We start from the raw sequence: 27,173 nt of genomic DNA, 5'->3' as shown, positions 1-27,173 counted from the left end.
CCACGCTGTTTTAGGAACAGCTACTCTTTGAGATTTTTAGTTTTGGGTTGTTTTACTAACATGCAGAATTTCAAGGAATGTGTTCTGGTTTCATTTCTGTTGGTATGATAAAATACCCTGACAAAAAGCAACCTGGGGAAAAGGAGGGTTGTTTTTTCCCCACTTATAATTTCAGGTTACAGCCCATCATTGTGGGGGAAGTCAAGGCAGCTAGCCATATCACATAGTCAGAAGTAAACATAAATCAATGCATTCATGCTCATTTGCTTGCTTTGCTTAGCTAGATTTCCCCAGTCTGACACAGTTCAGGACCCTCTACCTAGGGAATGGTGGTACCCATAGAAGTTTGGGTCTTTCCATATCAATTAAGGCAATTCCCATAGATATGCCCAGAAGGACAACCCAACGTAGACAATCACTGCTCGGGATTCTCTTCCTAGGAGACTCGAAGCTGTAGCAAGCTGACATGAAGGCAATAACACACATCTACAGTATTTTGCTCACTCAATCCCCAGGGCCCCTTTTGCTCCAAATCCTCCACTATCAACAATGCTATAATAATCTCCATCCTTTCTCTTTATAGATCTGAGTAAACGTTCTCAGAAATCACCTCAGAAGTGCAACAGCTACACTACAAGCCCTGTGCTTTTTTTTTTTTTTACCAAACCCTGACTCCTTTTGCTTGTTTGTTTGTTTATGGTTTTTTTTTTTTTTTTTTTTTTTTTTTTTTTTTTTGCTAGACAGGATTTTTCTGTGTGTCCCTGGCTGTCCTGAAACGTGTTCTGTAGATCAGGCTGGCCTCAAACTCAGAGATCCACCTGCCTTTGCCTCCTAAGTGCTGGGATCAAGGGCGTGAGCCACCACTGTCCGGCTAAAAACTGACTCATGCATTACAGAGGGGCTAAACATGTTAGTAGCCCCACCAGGTGCCTGAAAGATTTCTCTATATTTGGGTCTCAGATCTTCCTATTACAACTAAGGGATGAACCTTGGTTTCTAGCATGTCCCACCCATTTCAATTTGGCACTGGCCTTATGGTCACTGACAAACACTTCTTCAGGCTGTGGCCATTTCCTGGTGATTAGCAAATAGAATGGCATGCTTATTTGTAGGCTTAATATGAAAAAGGTATTCTGGGCCTGTTTAGAAGTAGTTCCTCGGGGTGACTCCACTCTTCATTGTCTGGATACCAGATATCCAGTTCAATAGCAAACACCAAGCACAAATCAGTAGCAGCAGCAGCAGCAGCCAAGTTGAGCAAAACAGTAGGGCTCCTCCAAATCGGCAGGAGTCAGGGGAAGAGGCCAGAATCAGCCCAAGTACCAGGAGAAGTTCTTTGGTGTGTTTCTCTTTATGAAGACCCGTGAAGACCAGTAAAGTCGTATAGCAATGCAAAAGCGTCCTCTCACTGTTTGTGGGGTTCCATCTATATTCTTTCTAAACAGCATTCTACCTTTCAAGGGTCTGTTTTCAGCAGAACATCATATGCCCTCTCACAAGACAGCTTTTCGAAAAACATCACGTGACACAGCTGCGTTGTTAAACTAGAAATATCCACTTCACTTATTTGTACCTGTTTTCTAGATTATATTTCTGGGGACGGGTGCTAGTTAGAGATGGGAGTTCTTTGTTCTGTCTTCCCTGGGCACTCTCTGGCAACCCACAAAGGTTCCACGTCCATGAAAGCACTGGTCCTTGGTGCTTGGGCCAGTGTCCTAAACAGCAAGGAATGCAGTGACTCAGCTAGTCACTCAGGGACACTCTGGTGAACAAGGCCACGGGAAGGAAATCATTACAGACAGCTGGACTGTAAAAAAAAGCAAAAATACTGCACACACCAAACTCTACAAGCCAGTAGAAGCTGAGCGTTCCATGATTCAACAAGCCTGTTTCTGCCACGTGGCTCACAGCTCATGGTACGTGGCACACAGCCCTCTCTGGCTTGCCGTTGGCTGCTCTGAGCACTGCTGGGAAAAACAGAACTGGGAGCTCAGGAAAGCCGTAAGTGCCTTTTCTCCCCAACTCTGATATCCACCCATTTGTCTCCTCCTTCTCTTGTCTGCTGTCCTTTTGCCCTCTTATCATAGCTCTCAGAATCAATAATAACAATAAGCTAGAATTTAGCACTTCACACCTGCTGGTAACTTGGCAGGGACACAAGGTCAAACGACCAGGATCCTCTCAAGGCCCCGAGGCAGGCAGACACCAGACAAGTCCTGCTCCCTGGGGGAGGCTCAGTGTCCTGGAAACAGAGGCCGGTGGCAGCTAGAAGGGGCTGAGACTGAGCAGGAGACAGGACAATACAAGGCATAACTATAGGTTCACTTATTTTTATTGGAGGCCTAGTGTGCACCAGACCCTGATCTGAAGATAAATTAGTGAAGACAGACCAAACATCTTGTCCTCCCAGGGTCCACATTCCTGTGGAGGGAGACAAACACCAGTTCTCATCAAGAAGTAAATCATGATAGCATGTGATGAAGTGATTGTGTGTGCGTGTGCGCGGGTGCACGCACGTGTGATTGTGTGTGCTCACACACGTGTGCTCACTTTGATGAATCATACATGGGTATGCTCATTGTATGTACATATGTAGAGACCAAAGGGTCAACTTTGAGTGTCTTCCTCCATTTCTCTCTATCTTATTTTGGAATCTAGTTTCTCTACTGAACCTAGAGCTAGATATTTCAGCTCTATTGGTTGCCCAGAGAGCCCCTAGGCTTGTCCTGTGTCTATCCACACTATGGCTTTCCTCCTACCCTCTGTACTTCCCTCCCACCCAGAGGGGTTGGAGTTACAGATGCAGGCTGCTGCAGCAGCTAGCTTTCATGTAAGGGGCGTGGCTCCAGACGCAGGTCAGGTCCTCATGCCTCCTCAAAAACCGTTCTACCCACTAGGCAATCTCCCCAGACCCATGAAAGGGATTCTTGATGCTGGAAAAGAATGGAACAGAGAGACATAGCTGGGGAGAGTCAGAGCAGACTCCACTGAGTCTCATGTAGCTGTGAGGCTAGTGAGAAAGTCATTCAGAGGGTTCATTCCTGCAGGGAGGAAGTGCCAGAGCCAGAGCTGTGAGCCATGTCTGTGGCAGAAATAGGCCTCTTAAGTCCCATTTAAGAAAAGGTCTCAGGCTGGGCAGGGTGGCACATGCATTTAATCCCTCCCCCAGTAGGGGCAGAGGCAGGTGGATATCTGTGAGTTCAAGGCCAGCCTGATCTACAAAACAAGCTCCAGGCCAGTCAAGGTTATGTAATGAGATACATTCTCAAGAAGAAAGAAAGTCTCTTGAATCCAAACTTGACCCACACTGACTGTGTAGCTGAGAAGGACCTTGAGGGTTTTGCTTTTTTTTTTTTCCTCCTGTCTCTATCTTGCTTGGTTTTTTGTTTTGTTTGTTTTGTTTTTTGAAGACAGGGTTTCTCTATGTAACAGAGCCCTGGCTGTCCTCAGCTCACTTTGTAGAGCAGGCTGGTCTCCAACTCAGAGCCTCTACCTCACCTTGTGCTGGGATTAAAGGTGTTAGCCCGGCCTTACCTTGCTCAATTTATGGACTGCTGAGGTTTCTTGTGCATGCCAAATAAGTGCTCTGCTGACAGAGTTGCACCCCCAGCTTGCTGGAGAATTCTCTTTTAAGACATGGAGAGCTCCATTTTACACCATGGTCTGATTTTCCAGTTTTCCTCCTTAGGTCAGAAACTACTGTCAAATTCCAAAAAGGCTCGGCCATCTGACGTCTTTCCTGAGAAAGGCAGTTGGAGTCTGGACATTGCCAGGCATCATGGCCAGGCTGGTCTGTCCTCAGCTGGCACCAAAGGCTTTTCTTTGGCAAGGGTGGCAGAGGCAGAGGCTAGAAGGGGTGGGGCTCGAGAAACTGCTTCCCAGGCCCTTCCCCCTCTGCTGGCCCTGGAAGAACAGGCCTTGCATCCAGAGCATGGGCTGGGTCTCAGAACCTGCTGGTGGATGTAGTGGGGAGTCGAATCTCTGTAGATATATGCCTTTGAGGGCAGAGGCTCTTTTGATCTAAGGGATGAGAAGGCATCCTTTGGGTCTTTCCTCACCCCACATCCTTCATTTTCCCCAGTGCTCCCTTAACCTAAAAGCCAGAGGGCTTCCACAATCTCCACTGTGTTTTTCCTTTGCTCCTAGGGCAGGGAACATCACAATCCCGTTCCCCTCTTGCTTTACCAACACCAACCTACTTCTAGCTAGCACCAGTTGGTCTCCCTGTAGGGTAGGCCCCATAATACTCCAGCCATCTTCTAATTTTCAGGCCTACATAAGAACTAGAGAATGCTCTCTGTGACCCATCTCACCTGGCTATAGACTCCTGGTCTTGTATTTGTCTTATATGGCAGTTACTCAATCGGCATCTGCTCCTTTTCTTAGTCTCAGCACGCACAACTGAAGTCCATGTGGCGTGCCCAGGGCCTGGTCCAGGTCTGGTGTTGTAGGTCCTAACAAACTACCTGGAAGCCTCTGTTGTGCTTTTTGCCTCTGCCTGGGCAGAGACATCATTTCTTACATGTTTCATCTCTCATATGAGACCAAGTGCCAAGCCAAGGGTGCGGAAGAGAAGGGGAGGGACTTATAAGATACCATCTGCCAACCCCTCCTCCAAACTTCCTAACTCAGGTGAGTGGGCTGAGAATGTGAATATCTAATGAGTTCCCAGGAGCTACTACTGATGCTGGCCCAAGGATCTCACTCTAAATAACACTAATCTGAGGCTGGGAAGCTGGAGCAACCAGTAAAGTTCTTGCCTTGACAGCATAAGGACCTGTCTTCAATTAAAACAAAACAGTCAGGTATTGATGGGGATGGTTGCACATGCCTTTCATTCTAGTGCTCAGGAAGCAGAGGCAGGCAGACTTCTAAGAGTTTGAGGTCAGCCTGGTCTACACAGTGAGTTCCAGGCCAGCCAGGGATCTACAGTGAGAACATGATGAGAGAGAGAGAGAAAGTGAGTGAGAGAGACAGAGAGAGAGAGACAGAGAAATTGGACAGGGCAGACAGTTGCTGTGAACTTAGATATTTGGGCAGACATGAATTCACCATACTTAACAAAGAAAAAGCGAAGGCATGCAGTTAGTGTTGAATTTTAGATAAATAATGAATATTAGATGAGACATACTAAAAAATGCAGATCTAAAATTAAAACATAGCTAGTATCATTTGGTTTTACTTGCTAATAGCAGTATACCAGTTGCCTGCCTCCTACCCTTCAGGCCTGCTCCCTAAGGAAAGCCAACACCAGCTACGCTGTATCCTGTCCCACTAGGACTGGTGGAGAGGCTCTGCTCCTGGCAGCCAGTCTTGCTGCTTATGACATGTGATCACAGCTGCAGGCCTGGCTCAAAGCGTCCATTCACCTCAGGCTGGGTTCACTCGCAAGGAAGTAGTGGGGCAAAGTAAATAGTCACAGAACCTGCCTGTGGATTCAGAAGCGTATAGGCTACAAAATTCCATACAGAAGGCAGTGCCACTTCTAATCTTGGATTAATGAGAAAATGACAGTCAGCAGTGGTATAGTCCGAAGCTAGTACACACCCAGGAAGAAGAGAAAAAAGCCAACGCAGAACACAAGATCCTTTCAGTCTTAAAGGATACCCCAACGGTGGTGCTATAAGGTACAAGCTAGAGCAGGATAGCCCCTGCCTTGGTCAGCTCTGCTGGGTATTAGGACAAGGATGATCACCGAAGACTGCCTCTCACCCATTTATACCCCTCCATAATTACCACATTCTAGATGATTCAACGTTCCAAAACCAAGCTTGATGCAAATACAATTTCTGCAACCTTATGCACCTTTTTCTCCTTTAATAAGGAACAACAAAATTTACTTGTGCTTCATCCTCAAAACTGTGAGCTGAGAGCTGGTCATGGTTCTGTGAGCCTGTAGTAAGAGCTGATAAAGAGGCTGAGGCCAGAGGATCAGCTGAGCCCAGGAGTTTTAAGTCATTCTGGGCAGCATAGCAAAATCTCAGCCCCCTATGCCCAACAAAACAAATCCACATAAAACAAAAAGAAAGAGTTGGGGAGATGTCTCCTGTTGTCCTGCAAGCATGAAGATGAGTTCAAATCCCAAGGACCCACATAAAATGCCAGTCATGAGGACTGGAGTGATAGCTCAGTGGTTAAGAGCTGCTGCTCTTGCAGAAGGCCAATGTTTGAGCTCCAGAACCCACATGGAGTCTCACAACTGTTCCAACTCCAGTCCCAGGAGAGCCAGTGCCCTCTTCTGGTGTCTGGGGGCGTTGCACATGGATGGTCTTTACACACACACACACACACACACACACACACACACACACACACACGTCTGTGCAAGCAAAACACCCAGACACACAAAACAATAAAAGAAAAGAAAACAAAAGCCAGGCTTGATGGCACAGGCCTGTTATCCTAGTTGGTTAAAAAAAAATAAACAAATTAAGTCACAGCTGTGCATGCCTATAAATCTAGCATTCTGTGACATAGAGAGAGGTAGATCTGGAGAGACCACTGGCTAGCCAGCTGAGCCCATAAAGCAAGCTCCTGGTTCAGAGCAGATCATCTCAAAGCATTAAGGTAGAGAGTGATAGTGAAGATGCGTAGCTTTTTCTCCAGCATCGGTATGAACTCAGACTCTCAGGGACATGTCTCTCCCCATCCACTGTACCCTCCCCCACTCTACCCTCCCCTATACTACCCCTCCCCCCACAAACCACACACCTAAACACAAAGTACAGTAAGCACCGGGGAATGCCTAATGTACACCCTGTGCTCCACTCAGCATTTATTTAGCTCAGTAAAACTACATGGGGTTTTGAAATCTCAGTGCCATGGTCAGCCTTTGTCAAGGGCATGAGGATTTAAATATATACCCAAGACCGAGGACAACTGGTCATCAGATCTTCACAATATAATCCTGCAAGGTAAATTTTATCACTATTTTGCAAGTGAAATTAAGAATAAAACAATAGGCGGGCAGTGGTGGTACATGCCTTTAATCCCAGCACTTGGGAGGCAGAGGTAGGAGGATTTCTGAGTTCAAGGCCAGTCTGGTCTACAGAGTGAGTTCTAGGAAAGCCAGGGCTACACAGAGAAACCCTGTCTCGAAAAACCAACAAAACAAAACAAAACCAAAAACAAACAAATAAACAAACAAAACAACAGATTAGGCTCAGCATGGCAGGACACACCTTTAATCCAGCACTCTGGAGGGGGGCTGAGGCAGGCAGAGTCCTTTGCATTGAGGCCAGCCTGTTCTATATAAGCTATATAGTGAAGCCCCATCTTTCTTTCTTTCTTTCTTCCTTCCTTCCTTTCTTCCTTCCTTTCGACAAGATCTTTTTAAGACCTAGTTGTCCTGAACATACTATGAAGATCAGGCTGGCCTCAAACTCACAAAGATCCACCTACCTCTGCCTCCTGAGAGCTGGGATTAAAGACTGTGAGATCCCAATTTTAAACAAGGAAAAGCTTGACTCTGGCATCAGATGCCTCAGTCTGTGGCCTCTCCTACCTTCTTACCTTCCTTCTTTGAGAATTCCCGTTTCCAGGATGTTACCATTACAGGTAAACCTTATATATAATGGTGCCACGGGCAAGCTTGTGGCAGGCCACACCCCCCAGGGTGGGCTTGCGATTGCTCTGCTTCCAGCAGGGCTCCTCTGAGATAGCAACTACAGGAAGACCAAGAAAAGGCAGTCATTTCTAAACAAGCTCTGTCACCTTGGATCACATTATGACAAGAGCTTCTCCCTCCTCACTGCCCAGTCCTTTCTGTAGCTTGATTTTCCCAGTTCTCCACTCCCATCCCTCTAGGTCTGCCTTCTTATGACTTTATCCTAAAATAAATAAATTTTATTTAGAGCAGAGGTTCTCAGGCCATGGGTCGAGACCCCTAGGGGTGGTATAAATGACCTTTTCATAGGAGTCTCATATCAGATATCTTGCATATTTGATATTTACATAATGACTCTTAACAGTGGCAAAATTGCAGTTATGAAGTAGCAACAAAAATAATTTTTTATGATTGGAGGTCACCACAGCATGAGGAACTGAATCAGGTCACAGCATTAGGAAGTTTGAGAACCACTGATTTAGAGCGTATACAGCGTGTACGATGGTGTCACGGTCTACCCCAGATACCTTGTACGTGTGAATTACAGTTATTCAACTCAGAAGCAAGTACCTTTACTGGCTGAACCATTTTTGTTTGTGTGTTTGTCTGTTAGTTTTGGTTTTTTTCCAGACAGGGTTTTTATGGGTCTCCCTGGCTGTCCCAGAACTACCTCTGAAGACCACGTTACCCTGAAACTCTGGCATCTGCCTGCCTCTGCCTCCCAGTGTTGGTATAAAGGTGTGTGCCACCGTGCTGGGTTGATTGAGCCCTCTTTTAGGCAAAGCCTGACTGTGTGTGCTTTTTGGAACAAACGCCTTCAGCGTCTCATGTTTTCCAGCACATCTTGTTTGCAGGGATCATCCATACAGGTAGTCGGAGAGGTCTTTGAGTCAGAGGAGGCTTGGAACAGATTCAAAGTCATTCCTGGCTGGCCCCTTGGGTTTATTGCCTACAAATCTGCTCACTTGTCTTGCTCTTGAGAGTGTTGGGTGGTGAGAAAGTGTGATTGGGTGAGAAGACTGGTCACCATCTGCCCTCTGCTGGCCCGTGGTAGTACTAAGCGCATTGCCCACTCGCTGAAGTGTCTAATAGATGACTGAGCAGGTTTGCCATGGCACTGAGCGTATGAAGGTGGTCAGTTCTTAAGGCGTTCAAGCTCGGTTGAAGCTGGGTGGTGTAGCGGTGGTAGATCTCTTTGCGTGTACCACCGAGTTTTGATGTCAGTATGCAAAAACAAACAAGGCTGACATTAACTGAGCAAATAAGACATTCCAACTGTGAGTATATAGGTAGTTAGACCTCGGCTAGAAAGGGGCTGTGGAGGATCAAGAATCGCTGTTCCCGGGATGGGAAATACAAGCGCCAAGCCCTCGACAAAGATATTCGCGTTCTCCGTCAAATCTTACAGAGTAGCTTTCCTCTGGTATCCGTGGGAGATTCGCTCAAGGTCACACAGAGCCAGGTAGTAAGGAATAGGACGTAGGTAGACGCGGTTCTAAAGTCCGTTCGTCTTTCGTGCTCCTGTCGTGACAGCTGATGTGGCCACGGGTGTGGCTGGGAACGAGTCAGAGCCCCGAAGTCTGTTGCTCCCTGGTCTCCATAGGAAAAAGGGCGCCCTGGAGTGTGACCACGGGACGGGGGCGGGGTCTTCTCGAAGTGAGGGGTGGAGCCTGACTGACCGGGAACAGTGAGAGCCGCACCTGGTTGGTGGAAGGAGTGGAGACCGGATTTCACCGGGTCTCAGAGAAAGCGGAAGTGCCGGGACCTGGACCCTTACCTGTGGAACCTCTGAGTACAGGTAGAGGCGGCGATTCTGGGTCTCAGTGATCCTCGGGAGGGAAGTTTCAACGTAGGAACCTAGCTGGGCTAGGAAAACAAAATATGTTTTTCTTCCACTCTGTTCTATCTCATTCTCACGTCAAGGGACAGAGACCACAGGGAGCTAGGGAAAGAGTCGGGGAAGGATGGCTTCACTTCCTGCCCCTTTCCCTGCGAGCTCCCTGGATAGCCAAGACTCGGAAGCTAGAGAGGAATGCCAGAACCTTTTAGAGAGGCTTCCCAAGACTGACGGTGTGTCCTTGGTACTAAGAGTCCTCAGTTGCAAAGGAATGTCCCTGGCCCTTGCCTGGCCTGTCTTGCCTGTCAATGAGGGGAACTGAGGCGGCAGTTGCCCTCACTGGGGGCAACAGAAGTTGCCACCCTATGCTGGGGAATTGTAACTTAGTGGTAGACCGCTTCCCTGGTATAAGGGCCCCTCCTTACACCCCTACTCTCTTTGGTGGCATTTGGAAAGTCATCCCCACTCCATGACTCCCCCATCTCAACATCTGGGGTCCCAAGAGTCCAGAGGAACTTGTTTTGGCTTCCCTGTGGTAGAGACAAGCTAGCCCTGGAACTCTGAGGATATATCTAGCCTGGCTTGAACAAGGTACTCCACAAAGCCTGGAGTTCACCTTTCCATTTTGTAAATAGTGAGGTCCCCACTGGTCGTGGTGTTGGGTGGCAGCCTGCTGTGTCTAAACTGTTAACTGCAAGTAGAGACTGGCCTACTGCACAGCCCACAGCCTGAGTGAGTGGAACAGTCACGATGCTGGTGTCTCTGCTAGATGTCACACACAGGCATAACACCTACTGTACAACAGGGCTGCATCCAAATTATCTTAGCGGGTACTCATCCCTGCCTGATACTATCTCCACTTAAAGAAGCTGGAACGAAGACTCAGATAAATAGGGACTGGAGAGATGGCTCAGAGTTAAGAGCACTAGCTGCTCTTCTAGAGAACCCGGGTTCAATTCCCAGCAACCACATGGCAGCTCACATCTGTAATTCCAGTTCTGGGGTCTGACACCCTCACATAGACATATATGCAGGCAAAGCACCAATGCACAGAAGAAAAAAAAAAAAAAAACAAAAATACTTAAACAAAACAACTCAGATAAATGAAGCAATTTGCCCTGGGAAGGGGCAGAGTATAGATTAGAACTCAGCCACTGTGGTGTTCTTACCCACAGTGCTTTGCTGCCATCAATGATCTGAGTATCTAGTACTTAGCCTAAACAGTAGGACAGACAGGGAAGAAAAAGGTCAAAAAGGTTTCCTTAGGGGTGGATGTGGGTAGGGGTAGGATTTTACTTAGAGGTAACCCAAAACCCAAGCGAGTGGGATTCTAGAGAGTGAGATGGGTCTGACTTAAGGCCTATATTGTACAAGGGAAATGAGAACCCGTGAATGAACCCGAGTAATTCTGGTGGCATCATCCCATGTAGCCACCTCTGCCATCCAGCTCCTTTTTCTTGGGTTAGTGACACTCCACTGGGGATGGTTTTTCTCCCAAAGAGACATTTGATTTTGTTTGCAGTGCTGTGGATTGAGCCTAGGGTCTTGCATAGAAAAGACGGGTCCTTTCCCATTGGGCTACACTCCTAGCACTCCTAGGAGGCATTTAACATCTAGAGACAATTTGGCTGCCACAGCCTTGGATGGGAGCTGGGAGCCTACTGGTATCAAATGGTCTTACAGCACACACACACACACACACACACACACACACACACACACACTGCTCTGGTTCCAAACAGCAGTTGAGATGTCATGCTAGAGCAAACCAAGCCTGCCACCATCCTTTTTTCCCAGTTCTTTCACTCCCACTCTGAGGCTGCTTTGGTCCCATCCCTACCCTGGGCCGCCATGCTTACTCCTTTGTTCCTGGAAACCCCTGGGTCTTCTCTGCTTTTCCTAGACTCACTGATCTAGAGGTTTGCTCAACAGATAGGTGTCTGTCCTGTCAGTCTGTCTCAGTCTGTGGTCATTGAGCTTGGTGTTAGAGCAGGATGAAGCTTCCTACCGAGGAGCCAATAGGTGTCTTTCAGACAAAATTATTATTGGATTTGAGTGACAATACAGAACCACAGAGTTTAATGCCACCCCATTTTGACTTAGCCTCCTGCTGGCTAGGCCAAGACTTTTATTATCAGATGCCTAGATCATGAATGGCCACAGGGTACTGTGGGTAAGGGTACCAGACTGCCTGGGTGCTAATGTCTACTCTGACAGTAACTGAGATGTAACTCTGGGCAAGTCACTTCACCTGTCTGAGTCTTCTTGAAGTGCACCATTTATTGACACAGACAGAGGAAGAACCAACCAGATAGCAGCATTCCCTCAAAACCCACTGAGATCTGATCCTTCAGACTTTTCCAAAAGTCACTACGGACACTGAGATAGCTCCTATCAAATGTTCAAGGGTGCAAGCACCACGAGGAACTTTGTTCAGATGTACATGTGGACCCAGGAAGGGTCCTGAGTTTCCACATTTCTAACAAATCCCCAGTGACACTTATGTTGCCAATTCCTGGACCACATTCCAAGTTTGGTGCATCACAGGTCTGCGCAGAGGTGGCTGCTCTCTGTGGTATGGTTTGGGGACTATGGACTAATTAAGGATTCAGGAGACCTTAGTCATAGCCTCTCTTCCTGCTCACCCCCGACACACATACACACATAATCTGTGCTCTATTATCTCCATAAAGTGTGGTATACCGCTTAGCTTCTTTGAAGGGTGATCTTGAACCTTTGTCCTCCAGGAATTCTTAGGCAAGATCTGAGAGAGGTGGGTGACCTGTTGTCCTGTGTTGGGTCTGGCTCTTAGTCCTCGAAGCCAGAGCAGTAGGTCTCTTACTTGGCAGTAAAACAGGTGTGATGAGCTGAATCTGGTTCAGGTGGAGCAGGATGAGGGGACACTATGCCAGCTTCGTCATGACTCTCATTATAGCCCTGGCTTTTCTTTGTTGCCACTGAAGCCTCCTCCTTCACCTCTCTCCACCCTGCCTCATGCAGGGAAGCTGGAGAGACCAGTCCGGCTGGGATATAGAACAGCGTTGGCCAGAATGTGGGTCTGAGGACCTGCCTAGCTGAATTCCAGTCTGAAGCTAGAGACTAGCTCAGAACAATGCCTGAGGACCCTGGAGTGAGGCTGTGGGTCTCATCATACCAGGAAAAAGGAGGGGTTGTGAGGCTGGAGTGGTTCCTTAAGCTACACAGAGACCTTACTTGGTGTCTGGACCAGTAATAGGGTTCAGTAGAGATTTAGGTACCTGAAGTTCATATGCAAGAGCCCGCTCGATTTCTAGGGTCAGGGAGCAGCAAGCTAGCTAGACCCATTTCTTATTTTGGTTGTGAGCCTAGCCTTTACGGCTGAGCCATCTCTGCAGCCCTAGAGCCATGTCTTAAATGGAAGACTTCCTTTAGGATGCTACCTGCATTAGGAGGCTCTCCCCACTGCCCACAATGCCTTTTTTACACAGTGAGTCTTCTTCCTATTTGTTCTTGCCAGGGGTTCTAGACATGACTCACACAGACCTGGACTTGAACCTCAGGTTCCCTCTTTTATCTGTGTGAGACCTTGGGCAAGTCACTCCACCTCCCGAAGCGTCAGCTAGTCCACCTGTAAACAGGAGCAATAACACCAGCTCGGCCAGCCTTGCAAGGTTGTCCTGAGGATTAGATGAGCCATGCCCACAGAGCACTCGTGAGCATTACAGTGAGTCATAGCGTTTCGAGGCACGGGCACCCAGCTGTTGTTTCACCCCGAGTCCTTGTTTTTACAGATGTGGAGATTGGCAGCAGGAGCAGGCAGCCAGCTGTCCAAGGGTCCCACAGTAGGTTTGTGGACCAGCCACGGCTAGTAGGCCCAGGTCTTCTGGAGACCCTCCCATCCCACGGCTGCTGCCTCTGTACAGGAACATTCCTTCTCCAAGGGCTGGACACAACGTAAGCTTGGATATCCCAGCTCTCGGCCAGTGACAGCCATGAACTATGTAGGGCAGCTGGCGGAGACAGTGTTTGGAACGGTTAAGGAGCTCTACAGGGGCCTGAACCCGGCCACACTGAGCGGCGGCATCGATGTGCTGGTGGTCAGGCAGCTGGACGGCTCCTTCCGATGCTCACCCTTCCACGTGCGGTTCGGCAAGCTGGGTGTCCTGCGGTCACGGGAGAAGGTGGTAAGTGCTTTGACCTGTGGTCTGGCTTCATCGGGGTGGGCTTTTGAAGGTAGAGATATGGAGGGTGGGATAGGAAATCCCTGTCCTGTTTCTCTTCTTTTGTTCTTTTTAATGAATTTTCTTTAAAGAAAAAAAATCTATCTTATTTTATTTATCTTATATATGTGTGTATATATGGTTGTGTGTCTATTTGTGTGTGAGCATACTGTGTATGTGTGTGTACGTGTGTATGCACGCGTGCGCGGACATACAATTGTGGACATCAGAAAACAACGTGGGAGACTATCCTTTCCTTCCACTGTGTGGGTTCCAGGGATTGAACTCAAGTCGCTAAGTTTGGCCGCTGAGTGCCATTTCCTGCTGAGTCACCTCACTAGTCCTCATTGTTTTTGGGTTGGTTTGGGGCTTTGATCCAGAAAATTCTTATTTTCCCAGGTAGGCAATCCAGAGGAGTAGAACCAAATGTTGTGGCTACCAGGTCTGGCTCAACTTACTAGTGCTTCTCCTGTGACCATGCTAAATCACCTCCTGTCTTCAAACAAAAGCATGACGTCACCTTTAGGGATGGACAAGTTTTTAATCTTCCTAGTGCTAGAAGTAGAGTAGTCTGGGACAGTGAACAGGAACTGATCATGTGGCCTTGAGACCAGAGTGTGGGGACAAGGGTTAGTCCCTTAGTAAGTCTATATCTGCCTCCTCAAGTTCAGACAGACATGACTTCTTTTTGCACTTCTGGGTCCGTGTGTGAGCAGCCCAAACCCCATTCAAGGTGAGGTAACTGAATTTTTCAGAACCTGGATAGGAAGTTCTAATCTGTAAAAGACAAGGCACTCCGAGGTAAGAGGTTGGCCTGTAGAGTTGGGCAGATGGCCGAGTGAACAAAGAGCTTGTGGTGCTGAGCTCTGACTTCCAGCAAACTTTTCCAGTATCGCTAGCAAGGTGCACCATACGTCTGTAATGTACAGTATAACTATATAAAGTGCGAAGAGGCAGCGACAGGCAGATCTCTGGAGCTCACTGGCCTTCCCACCTTGGTGAGCTCCAGATTCACTGGGAGACCCTGTCCCAAAAAATGAGGTAGGGGGTGACCGAGGAAGACACCTGAGATTGACCTCTGACCTCCCCACACGAACATGTACACACTCATGTAAACATGCATGAAACAAGACACAGAGAGATTGGGGTGTAGTTGAAGACCTTTTGCAGATCCTCAAAAATACACACCCTCCCCTCGGCCCCAAAACACACACACACACACACACACACACACACACACGCCTCAGTTTCTTCATCTATAAAGATAATGATAGGAGTTATTACAAGGGGTTGTTTAACAGGATGCCCTACATAAAACACTCTACAGTAAGTGGGAATTCTCACCATAGTCCATGCAGTCAACACTTGGGAACTGGGAAAAAGTAGAAGACTCAGGTCACAGCAGGGGCTTTCTTGGTGACCTCATGATGAGCAAAAGTCCACTGACATCTGGTGAGTGCTCCATCTACCTCAGAGCCAGAGGCCAGCAAGCGTGAGGACCCATACCTTGGCCATTCCCATTACAGGTGGACATTGAGATCAATGGTGAGCCCGTGGACCTGCACATGAAACTGGGGGACAGCGGTGAGGCCTTCTTTGTCCAGGAGCTGGATAGTGATGAGGTAGGGATCATCCTCCTGCATTGTGCCTGATGCCACCTCTTCACGGGTGCTGTACCAGGAGGGAACCTGGGGTCCTTCACTGTCACTGTCCCTGACCTCAGAGACATCTCTTCAGCAGAGATCTGATAAAGAGGGTCCCTTAAGGCTGGCTTCAAACTTCATGTATTTAAAGCCCAGAAAGCGGGGGTTGGGGGAGGGTGATGCTCTGCTTGATTCTGCTTCCTGGGGAAGGTTTCTGAAGCAGGGGCCCTCTGCGCTGACGCTCTGAGCTATTGGAAAGATAGCTTGGATTTGGAAGCTCAGAAAAGACAAGGCTAAGGGGACCATAAAGAGTCAAGCTGGCTGTGCAGTGATGGCGCACACCTTTAATCCCAGCACTTGGGAGGCAGAGGCAGACGGATTTCTGAGTTCGAGGCCAGCCTGGTCTTCAAAGTGAGTTCCAGGACAGCCAGGGCTATACAGAGAAACCCTGTCTCGAAAAAACCAAAAAAAAAAAAAAAAAAAAAAAAAAAGAGTCAAGCTGGCTGTTCTAGTCTGTATCAGATCCATTAGGGGTGGGGTGTGGTGTGAAAAGAGGGGTATTTGCAGAATGAAGGCAGAGCCTAACACAAGCCAACAAAAGAGTTTAAACTGCTTAAATTTGATAAACTTTAACTGAGCTCCTACTGTACACAAGACATTATTCAGCAGGTTTAAAACAAGTGACTCCTTTACCTTTAAAAAGAGTCTGGACCAGTCTGGAGTATGAGCATCTGAAGGTCCAATGGTGCAACTGCTTGGTCGTTGCTAGGAACTGTAGTCAGGGCAAGCTCCCTGGAGGAAGTGGCACCTGACTAAGTCTATGAGGGGAGATGGGTGTTAACAGTGGGCAGGGAGAGTCTGGGGCCCCTGCTTCTGTCTGTTCTGATGGAGTTGCCTGGACTGTGGCATCGCCTCAGTTAGAGGGGGCTTTGAGGATGGTGTGGGCTGCCACCACCTCTGCTCAGCCAGTGTGGGCTGCTGCCATCTCTGCTCAGCCCCCATGCCTGGCCCTAAATGAATTCACTGTGGGGCTCTGGATAACCTGAAGGCCCTACCACGTTTGGCCCTTGTTTTCTCCACAGGAAGATGTGCCTCCTCGTCTGTGCACCTCACCCATCCCATGGGGAGGCCTGTCAGGCTTTCCCTCAGACTCCCAGATAGGCACAGCCAGTGAGCCCGAGGGCCGAGTCATTACAGGGCGGAGAAAGAGGCGGCGCAGGAGGAAACCCAGGCGCAGGGAGGATGCTGTGGACTCCAGTTCTGAAGAGTTGGAGGCAGGTGCGGAGAGTGAGCTGACATTGCTGGAAAAGCCAACACCAGAGTCCCCAAGGTGGGTAGGAACCAGGTGGAGAAGTGGGGCACCCTAGCCCAGACATTTCTTCTGCGGATGCTGTGCAACTCTGGGCAAGGGCCTTGATGTCTCTGGGCTTTCCTGTCTAAAGTCCTTGACAGGCAGGTTTCCATGCTTTTGCCTGCTAGTGACCATTTCTTTGTGGTCCCTAAACAGTGCTCAGGAGGAAGAGGAGCCCTCATTGCAGCCTAAAGACATACACCCCTACTCCGATGGCGAGTGTACCCCACAGGCCAAGTAAGTGATGATGTGGGCTGGTGTGAGACTGCTTTCAGGTCACATCTTTGTGATGACTAAAGCCTCAGGACCCACGCAGTGGCTTTGTTACCTGTTTATATTTCTCTTTTGTAAAATTTTCAAGTTTAGGGCAATTTTTATTTTGTTTTGGTTTTGATACAGTTTTGGCTAAGGATCAAACTCAGTGTGTCAACTGGTGGCAAAATACTCTTGAGATGGACTTGATCATTTTAGCCAGTTCAGAGTGTACAACGGCATGGCGTCTGTTCACCGTGTTATGCGACCATAGCTACTCACTAGTTCTAGAACTTTCCTTTATGCTGGAAGAAACTCTGTACCCATTAAGAAGTCACATCTTTGGGGCCGGAGAGATGGTGCCACATTTAAGAGCACTTGCTGCTCTTCCAGGGGATCCAGGTTCAGTTCCTCACCCATCTATGAAGTAGCTCACAACTGCCTGTCATTCCAGCTCCAGGAGATCTGATGCCCTCTTCTGGCCTCCACAGGCACTGCACTCATGTGTACATACACATAAATAGATCTCACAGAAGTTACATCTTGCCATCCTATTTGATTTGATTTTTTTTTTTTGAGAAAAGGTGTCACACAGCCAAAGCTGGCCTTGCGCTCCTTATGTGGCAGCAGATGATGCTAAGATTACAAGCATGTGGTACCACATCTAGCTTTAAAAATTAAAATTGGATTGCCTTCTTATTGTTGATTTATAGGAGTTCTTTATATATGTACATTTATATATGAATATACCCATATATATCCATCTCGGTGTGTGTATATTTTAGATTCAGCACAGGCATAAATATCTGTTGAAAATGGTTTTCTGTGTTGGCCTAAATTGAGGGGCGACAACAGGTTGACTAGTGGTCATCTCTGAATGCTTGTTCTTTGCAGCCTCTCCTCTGGTGACCTAATGTCCCCTAAGAGTGACTCAGAGCTAGAGCTGCGGTCTTTGGAGCCCAGTCCTCTGAGAGCTGAGTCTCACATGCAGTGGGTCTGGGGCAGACTGCCTAAGGTGAGTGAGTTCCTCCATGCTTCTCCTAGTCTCTGCCCTTCAGGGACTCCCTGGTCCCTCTGCATCAGGATTAGAGTCCCTGGGATGCGCACCTTGTGAGCTCGCATGCACCCCTGTGTCTTCCTGTGTTTATCTGATTGAAGGTGGCGAAAGCTGAGCGGCCTGAGTTCTCGTTGATCCTTGAAAGTATGGCTGAGGCGATCTGTGCTCTTCCTGAGGAACCTAGTCCTTCCTCCTCTCCCTCTGAGGCTGCTGTGGACACTTTGAGTCCCCCAGTGCTGCACCCAGGAGTCGGGGCTGATACATTTCATCCTGCTGTGGAGGCCCATTGTGAGGAAACTGCAGTGGATTCTCCTCTTGCTGCCCCAGAGAGTAAGGAAACCAAGATTCAGAACTCCAGGGGTGCAGGCCACCCTCCTGCCACTAAATCATGGAGCTGGACTACTCCAGAGAGCCATACTCCCTCTGGGCATCCACAAGTCTCCAGGGGAAAAGGTAAGTGATGGCTGGGTGTCTCTCTTTGCATCCCTAGACCCAGGTTATGTCCTGGGTGGGCTGTAGGACTTTAGATACAGTTTGAGCAGCTGCTATATGCCAAGCCTTATGCGGCCAGTGCTCCCAGGGTCCAGTCCCATGGAGGAACCAAATGGCATGTGCAGAAACAAGAGAGAGCCTAGCATAGACCAGATAGAACAGAGCCATTAGCTCGGGGCTAATGAAATCATGTGGGTGGGGGCTGTGAAATCACGTGGTCATGGAACATCTGAATAATGAGAGTCATTACCAAGACACGGACAATGAAGACACAGCCCACGGAAGGAATGAGAAGAAAATTCTAGGCAGAGGATGCTGTGTGAGTTAGGTCTCCAAGGTGGGAACAGGTTTCAGATCTGGGACCTGAGAGTGGTCTGGAGTGAGGAGGGATGATGGATGCTGGGACAGGAAGTCAGGCGAGCCAAGCTAGGCAGGACCTCCCTCAGCTTTCAGCTTGTCTTTCCTGAAGAGTGCATTGTCTAAGTTGGTAGCCATTGATTTATAGGAGGCCAAATTAAGTTAAATAATTAAGAGCTGGGGATGGTGTGTGGTCGATGGACTGCTTGACTAACATGGAGGGAGCCACCGTTCGAGCCCTAGTCTCAGATAAACTGTGTACAGTGGTACAAGCTTTTATCCCAGAATTTGGGAGATTCAGGTGGGAGGATCAGGAACTCAAGGTCGTCCTTGGCTACCTGATAAGTTCAAATCAAGCCTGGTGTATGTGAGGCCGTGTCTCAAAGAAACAATGCATAGGGTTGGTGAGGTGGTTCAGTGGGTAAAGCACTTGGTGCCAAGCCTGAGAACTGAGTTTAATCCCAGGATCCACATGGTAGAGGGAGAGAACTGACTCCTGCAAGCTGTCCTCTGACCTGTACACGTGTACTGTCATCCTCAGACCATGGCACACATGTCCCTACACGGACACACACAAAATAAATAAACTCATTTTTAAAGGGTACCAATAAATAAGTATGTAAAATGAAATGTAATAATTCAAGTGAACAAACTTTGAAATTCCACCTCTCTGCCACACCAATCTATCTGAAGTGTGCTTAGTAGCCATGTGTGGCTAGTGACTACCATATTGGACATTACAGATATGGGGATATTTCTGTCATGGAAGAGTTCTATGGGACAGCACCACCTTAGGACATACAGAGGAGAAGGGTCGCATGCTGTTCACACCACTGAATCAATGTTTGGTGGGTGACTGTCCCCTCATTCACTCTTAGGTTCCCTGAAGAGAAACCAGCACTTGGGCCCAAGTGACATCTACCTGGATGACCTACGCTCCCTGGACTCTGAGAGCGTAGCCCTTTATTTCCCCAAGAGGTGCCTGGGTGCTGGGTGGCAGGGAACTTGGGACTGGGGCCTGTGGAGCCGAAGGCTTCCTATCAAGGGCCTGAGAGGAAAACGGGGCCACCTTCATCTTCTTTTGTATTCATATCATTGCTGCTCTCTTTGTCCTCAGTGAGTATGGGATGGGGGCCAGAAGGTGGAGTGAGCCCAGCAACCAGAAGCTCCTGGAGAGCCCCAACCCTGAGCACATAGCAGAATGCACTCTGGACTCAGTGGACAAAATAGAATTGTCCCTTTGTGGTGGACTGGCTGACAACCGAGATATCTCCCTGGGTATGTTCAACATGGTGTCAGCCATTCCAAGGATTAGTGCAGAGCTAGGGACCAAGGGAGGATGGAGAAGATGTTTGGGGATCAGGGAAGGGATGAAGAGTCATATGGATGAAAAGAGGGAAGAGGAGAACAGATGTGACATTTAGGAACCATTGGAGGACAGAAATGGCCCCCTCAGGGCCAAGGAAGAGCAAGGAAGATCTCCAGGGGTCACCACAGAGCAGGGAAGACTCCAGGAGCTGCAAGTCAGGGAAGATGTATGAGGGTGGGGTAGTACAGATGTGAGTCTGGGCTGGGCTTCCTGCCATTAGCTGTCCTGTGGTGCCCATTCTCAACCAACATTTCTATGACATAAATACTTGATAGTAAGCCTTGACCTAGCCTGTAGTCCCTGGAGTGGGGAATAGGTGTAAAAACCACAGGAGGCATGAAAGGTTGCCAAGTCAAAGACCTAGCCCACAGGAGGTATGTAGGAAGGAATGGGAGAAGCAGATCCTTTGGGGCATGATAGCCTCAGCCCTCACTTTCTACCTCTGTGCCCAGAGAAGTTCACCCAGCACATGGTCTCCTATGAGGACCTCACTAAGAATCCCGGGCTCCTGGATGACCCAAACCTTGTGGTGAAAATCAACGAGAAGTGAGTAGCTGGTTGGGCATGGCTGATGGCATGAGTTACCCACTCTCAGTACCCTCAGAGCTGCAGTAGCTCCAGCACCTCATTCTGTCTCTCTAGGCATTACAACTGGGCTGTGGCTGCGCCCATGATTCTTTCTCTGCAAGCCTTCCAGAAGAACTTACCTCAGGTAATGCTTAGACCACCACTGGGGCCAATGCCTTGAAGCCATAGCCTCTGCAAGAAAGTAGATGGTGAACAAAGATGGGGCTTGGAGCTTGTGGCTGCTGGCTATTGGACCCACTCTTGAGGCACAACAGCATAGGTGGATACTCAGATGGGGAGGAAAGCCAGGGTTTATATTTCTTCCCAGAAGGAATATCACCTGGCCTCTCTGTGAGGTCATTGAAGGCATAGCCTTGGCAAGAAAGTGGATGGGTGAACAGAGAGGGGCCTCCTAGGGACCTGCCCTTTCTGCCCTCTGTGAGGCACCCCGGACCCCACTCTTGCCTTATCCATGATGCTTAGCTCAGTTAGGCTTCCTCAAAGGACATCTAAATGTTGACAGCATCCTTTTAGTGACGTCTGGCTCTACCATATGGCGACAGGATCTAGGACTTACAGGAAGAAAGAGAATCTGTCCCTTGGTTGACTCTCCCTTTTTTTTTTTTTTTTGGTTTTTCGAGACAGGGTTTCTCTGTGTAGCCCTGGCTGTCCTGAAACTCACTTTGTAGACCAGGATGGCCTCGAACTCAGAAATCCGCCTGCTTCTGCCTCCCGAGTGCTGGGATTAAAGGCGTGCGCCACCACGCCCAGCTTGACTCTCCTCTTTTTATCCAGACAGACCCACCACTTGAGGCCTTTGAGAGGCCCCCACCCAAGCCTGCTGGCACACAGGCTGGTAAACCCCAAGCTCATGTCCTTCTGACTTGAGTTCTGTAAACTGCGTCTGTAGGATGCCGATAGGTCATCGAAGCGGGTTACCTAGCATGCATCTAATGTGCTTTTTTTCCCTATAAGGTAATGGTGCCCCAATCAGATACTGATCAAAGATAGGGATAGGATCATGGGTTAAGATCACTGCCTTCAGGAAGCTTTCTGTGTCTGTCTTTGGGATTGAAGGGTATCCTGACTACAGTCTGTTGCTGGGGCCATTGGGAGGCATCCTGCATAAAGTACCAGTTGAAAGACTCTCCTGATACAGTACTAGTCTAGTCACTCTAGTAGGACGTGGGCTCGTGAGATCTGGAAGCGAGGCTGGAGCCAGCAGTTCTGGCGAGGCAGGAAGGGCCTTTGGTCTTCTATGCAGACTTCCATGAGCCATTCTTGGGCTCTCAGGAGGAGGTGAACATTTTCTTCAGCCCCCAGAGGTTGACAGTACCTTGCTCTATGGTGGGCTGAGATTCTGGGCTCATAGGGTTCCCGTTGTCTACATAAGGTCGATTTATGTGGTGTAGAAAGAACTTGTGGCCACCATCTACCCACAGAGCACTGTGGACAAGCTGGAGAAGGAGAAGATGCCCCGGAAGGGTGGGCGATGGTGGTTTTCCTGGAGACGCAGGGAGTTCCCGGCTGAGGAGGTAGGTGGGTGGCCAGTGATCACAGGGCAGGGCCAGCACAGGACAGGAAGCAGAATTCGCTTATGGAAGTTCTTCCCACAGCACAGTTCCCAGAGGGAGAAAGCCGCAACCAGGAAACAGCAGGGGTGAGTAAGGACCTGTTGCCAGGGCTCAGGGCTGGAGCCTGGTGAGGATCAGCCTGGTGGGGGAGGGTGCCAGAACCTCTTCCCCAGCTGATTCATTTTCCTGAGAAATGTCCCCACCTCCAAGATGGAAAAACAGACCTAGAAACATGCCAGATGTCCCTCAGGTAGGAAATGACAAAGCTGAGCAGATATGCAGACTCCTAGCCTGGGAGAGGGACTGCCATATTAAGGGGAGGGATAAGGGTCTCTCTTCCCCAGCACACACTTGATTCTAATCTTGGAAGCAACCCAGCCATCATGCAGTTTGTGGAAAGAGTGACCACGGGTGGGTCAGCTGAAGCCAAAACAGTGGGATTAGGGATAAGTTCCAGGGTACACGTGTTCAGAAAGACATCTCCAGGGTAGACATCCAGAGAGGCATACTGAAGCTAGGTGGTTGGGCCTCCATTCCAAGTTGGCTCTCAGTTCCCTGGGAAGACACCCCACATAGGTGGCACCTGAAGGAAAGGCAGCCTCTAGAGTGATAGGAACAGGGCCTGGGGTTGCTTATGTGCCTGTGCTGAGGGTAAGCAAAAGGCCTATGGCTGCAGGGTTGTGTGTGTGTGTGTGTGTCAGGGGGAGGGGGAGCTCAAAATTCCAGTAATGCCCACAGAGAGAAGACAGAAGTCTTAAGCAGCGATGACGATGTCCCAGACAGCCCTGTGATCCTTGAAGTCCCCCCACTGCCATCCTCCACTCCAGGCTATGTCCCGACCTACAAGAAGTCTCTTCGTCTCTCTTCTGATCAGATTGTGAGTGTGCGCCTCTGTGTGTTCGTGGGTGGAGCGGCTGGGCTATGTTAATTCTATTTAGGTCTCACAGGACCAAGATGAAGCGCAGTTCACCACAGGCCGGAACCTACCCCATAGGCAGCTTCTCCAATAGCCTGTGCTTGAATACCTGTGAGGGCTCACCTCTTCATAGGCCAGCTTATTTCTGTTAGAAGCTCTAATGGGAAAAGTCCTCTCATACCCTAAAATATCTACCTGCAGTGCACTGCAGTGTACCTTGGAAACCTCTTTGAAGCCATCAGTGCTAACAGATTTTTGCCCACCCCATCCATCCTTCACTATACGGACTCTCTGAGTTCTGTATCTGGTAGCCCCATAGCCAGGAAGGCCTCCACGGTTTGACAAGCTCGGTACAAGGTAGCAGTCCTTGCCTGGCACCCTAGAGTACTTACCCACTTTTGGATCAGCCAGGACAAAGAGGTCTCCTAGCTATAATGGAGAAGCCAGCATCATTCTCTAAAGATCACATTCAAGGCCAGGTCTCACTTTCGGGAGTATTGACTCAGGTTTCCCTGTCCCCCAAAGGGCTTCCTATGATGATCACACAGCCCCACCTCCTTTGCAATAATGTATTTTCCTGTCAAGACCAACCCTTGCCTTGGGGCTGATCTCAAAACCCAGGCAGAGAGTCACAAATGTGGCTTGTCTGATATTTGTGCCACGGAGCAGAAGGCACTGTAGGTCCCTGGGCAGCACAGACGCCTTCTTTTCATATACATGTGTCAGTGTGTGGCTACTGTAAAACTCCTTAGGAAGGGTCTCTGAACTAGCAGGAAAAGGAGAAAGAGGCTCATGGGAATCAAAAGCTACTGTCAAAGTGTAGGGCAGTAGGGCATTATACCTTCCCTCTTTGTCTGCCTCCAGCGGTGTCTAAACCTGAATGAAGGAGCTAACGATGTGGTCTTCAGTGTGACGACCCAGTACCAAGGCACCTGCCGTTGCAAAGCCACCATCTACCTGTGGAATTGGGATGACAAGGTGGTCATCTCTGACATAGATGGCACCATCACCAAGTGAGAGCCAGCTGGCTGTGAGGGGGCCTGGGGGAGCCTAGGGACCTAGCTCCCATTCTTCTGGGTGTGTGGGGGCAGTGTGCAATGTTTTCTTCCAGGTGGGCCAAGGTGGGGCGAGCCACACTGGAGCACACCCATGGAGCATGGGAGCCATGTGGGTAGCCTAAATGGCCTTTCTTCTCTGGCTATAGGTCGGATGCTCTGGGCCACATTCTGCCCCAGCTGGGGAAAGACTGGACACACCAGGGCATTACTAGTCTCTACCACAAGATCCATCTGTGAGTGCTGAGCTATGACTGGGTTGGAGCTCCTAGCTGGAGGGTACTAGGGTATCTTAGGCCACCCTAACTTCTGCCCTGGGAAGTCAGTCTTGGGCACCACCAGAGCCCACAACAGAAGAAGACTAGGAAGTCCATAAAACCTTCCTGGTCCTTAGTCCTTGTGTGAGTCAGCTACCTGACTGTCTATCTCTATCCTGACCTCTTTCTCCTCTTCCTGTTAGTTCAGAGACCCTTCCTGAGGAGTTTTACAGGTAGCAGGAAGCCATCTCTATCCTGGCCCATAAAACAGTGTCCAAGTTCCAACAGGGACAGATGCTGAGAATACCCCCAAGGCCTTCCTCAGTCTCCTTCGTTCAAAGCCCACTGGGTTGGAAGGCCAGAGCCCCCGTTGAGCTGTGTTTGTAGCAAATGGGTAATGGGTGTGTGTGTGTGTGTGTGTGCATGTGTCTGATGACTCTGTCTCCCACCCCCAGAAATGGGTACAAGTTCCTGTACTGCTCAGCACGAGCTATCGGCATGGCTGACCTCACCAAGGGGTACTTGCAGTGGGTGAGCGAGCATGGCTGTGGCCTTCCTAAGGGCCCCATCTTGCTGTCTCCCAGCAGCCTCTTCTCCGCCCTCCACAGGTAACCACCCTTACACATAAGGGAAAGGCAAGAGCACCTCCAGCCTAGCACACATTTGCCCATGGGTATCTCACAAGACTGCTTCAGACACCGTGTCCTCTGACTCTCTGGTGTCTTGTCTTTCCTTCGCCCTCTTCCCTGACCGTGACCATGGCCACCTTCCAGGGAGGTAATCGAGAAAAAGCCAGAGGTGTTCAAGGTTGCCTGCCTGAGTGATATCCAGCAGCTGTTTCTGCCCCAAAGACAGCCCTTCCATGCTGCCTTTGGGAACAGGCCCAATGTGAGTGTCCCCTCCTTACAGCCGCAGCCCCGTCTCCCTGCGCCCAGCAGCCTCAGCCACTGCCCTAACCCTTTCTGCCTCTTGCAGGATGTTTTCGCCTACAAGCAGGTGGGCCTCCCTGAGTCCCGAATCTTCACAGTCAACCCCCGGGGAGAGCTCATCCAGGAGCTCATAAAGAGCCACAAATCCACGTAAGGCCACGTTAGGCCACATTAGGCCACATGTCCCCACACCCGGCCCCTCCCAGGACCCAGATTCCACCCCCTCTCCTGGGTAAGCCCTGGGCCGCACCAGCTTTGAAGGCCACTGCCTCGTGACAACTCTGACTCAGTGCAGCCCTTTCTGCCCACAGGTACCAGCGGCTCGGAGAGGTGGTTGAGCTGCTCTTCCCACCTGTGGTGCGCGGTCCCAGCACAGACCTGGCCAGCCCTGAATACAGCAACCTCAGCTATTGGCGGAAGCCACTGCCGTATGTGGACTTTGAGGCCCTGGCTTGAGCTTGCCTTGCCGGGTCCCCTTGGTCTGACCCAGGACTGATGGGGTACTTAGGACAGTAAGGATTAGAAGATGCCTGCCGTGGGGGTCAACCCAGCAAGTTGATTGGCGGCCGCCCCTACCGCCACCTTGAAACACAAATGCCGTGTTCATCAGTTTGACTACTCGGTACCAAGGCATGGCCACTTCAAGGCCATTTACTTGAAGAACTGGAACAAGTAGCCTTCTCAACAGATGGCACCATCACCAAGTGAGGCCCAGGTGGTTGTTGGGAGCATGGAGAGGACCCAGGGACCCACTTTTCTATCAGGGGTGAGGCAGCTGCCCCAGACATTAGTACAGCCCTGACCTTTAACAATTAAATGTGTCACTAGACCTTTGCAGGGTTCGCTAGCTCCTAGGCCATTGGCTCTCAGTCTGTGGGTCCCATCCCCTTTGGGGGTTGAATGACCCTTTCTCAGGGGTTTTATATCAGATATCCTGTGTGTTAGATATTTACATTATGATTCACAACAGTAGCAAAACTACAGTTATGAGGTAGCAATGAAAATAATTTTATTTACAACACGAGGAACAGTATTAAAGAGTCACAACTTTAAGAAGGTTGAGAACCACTGGCCTTGATGTATCGTCTGGGAACACTACTTTTCGGGAGCCCAGGCTACCCTCCAAAGCCAGGTGATCCCGTCTCTCTGCTCGCAGGTCTCGATCTAAGCATTACTTCTTCCTCTACCTTGAAATCTCAGCTCCAAGCCTGAATGGGCCAAAGCCCCTCTGACCAAAAGGAAAATGATTTGGAGGTCGTACAAGGGCTCATGGCGTGTGGTTCCTGCCTGCCCCTGTTGACTTCACCCCTTTCCTGGGGCTTAGCCCAGTCCTAGCTACAACAGATGGCATTTGCTGACCATCCTGCCCTGGCCTCTGCAGCTCAGTCTTGTGGCCAGCTGGCTGAGAGAGCAACCGTCCAAGGCACCACGGGACACGGGATGGCAGTTAGCTTCCCCTCCCATTGCCATTAGTGAAGAAAACACCTTCAGACCGGTTCAAAGGTTTAATCCTTAACCTGTTTTCCAACCCACATCAGAGTGGAGGGCAAACACTGAATGGTCACAAGCCAGAATGCAGGGCAGTGGGAGAGACAAACAGCACGGCAGGCCCAGGATGCATTGGGGGGAAACTGAGGCCAGGAGCCTCAGCAGAAATGGTCAGTCTCGAAACACACGTGTTTTCTAGTCGTTCCTCAATGGCTTCCACCTCT

At 49.4% G+C, this 27,173-nt stretch overlaps 1 protein-coding gene across 3 annotated transcripts; it reads left to right on the top strand.

Annotated features, from left to right (window-relative positions):
- The first annotated feature begins 1,902 nt into the window (after positions 1–1,902).
- Lpin3 (lipin 3) lies at positions 1,903–26,509 on the top strand. 3 transcript variants are annotated; one of them, XM_021157004.2, is made up of 20 exons: positions 1,903–2,001; positions 13,214–13,606; positions 15,169–15,264; positions 16,368–16,615; positions 16,793–16,873; positions 17,783–17,903; positions 18,047–18,398; positions 19,673–19,772; positions 19,912–20,072; positions 20,616–20,709; positions 20,806–20,875; positions 22,173–22,265; positions 22,347–22,390; positions 23,043–23,181; positions 24,085–24,233; positions 24,425–24,511; positions 24,988–25,140; positions 25,306–25,420; positions 25,508–25,611; positions 25,773–26,509. In XM_021157004.2, exons 2-20 carry the CDS (start codon positions 13,415–13,417, stop codon positions 25,915–25,917), a joined length of 2,544 nt encoding a protein of 847 aa, XP_021012663.1. In that variant the 5' UTR covers positions 1,903–2,001; positions 13,214–13,414; the 3' UTR covers positions 25,918–26,509. The 3 variants fall into 3 exon arrangements, with proteins under 3 accessions (XP_021012663.1, XP_085688751.1, XP_021012661.1); XM_085832625.1 differs by lacking the exon at positions 1,903–2,001 and adding an exon at positions 4,579–4,632; XM_021157002.2 differs by lacking the exon at positions 1,903–2,001 and adding an exon at positions 9,321–9,404.
- Positions 26,510–27,173: the final 664 nt, after the last annotated feature.

The sequence above is a fragment of the Mus caroli genome, unplaced genomic scaffold, assembly GCF_978045245.1.
Source record: "Mus caroli unplaced genomic scaffold, Mus_caroli_1 scaffold_2, whole genome shotgun sequence".
Lineage (NCBI taxonomy): Eukaryota > Metazoa > Chordata > Mammalia > Rodentia > Muridae > Mus > Mus caroli.
The sequence above is the reverse complement of the archived record's forward strand: the minus strand, read 5'-3'. Positions and strand labels throughout refer to the sequence as shown.

What these genes read in the sequence shown, in the direction of transcription:
- Lpin3 (XM_021157004.2), top strand. Translation starts at nt 13,415, where the DNA reads ATGAACTATGTAGGGCAGCTGGCGGAGACAGTGTTTGGAACGGTTAAG. An exon ending in TCCAGAAGAACTTACCTCAG is followed by an intron (nt 20,876 to 22,172) that starts GTAATGCTTAGA and finishes ATCTACCCACAG; the next exon opens with AGCACTGTGGACAAGCTGGA. An exon ending in CTCTACCACAAGATCCATCT is followed by an intron (nt 24,512 to 24,987) that starts GTGAGTGCTGAG and finishes TCCCACCCCCAG; the next exon opens with AAATGGGTACAAGTTCCTGT.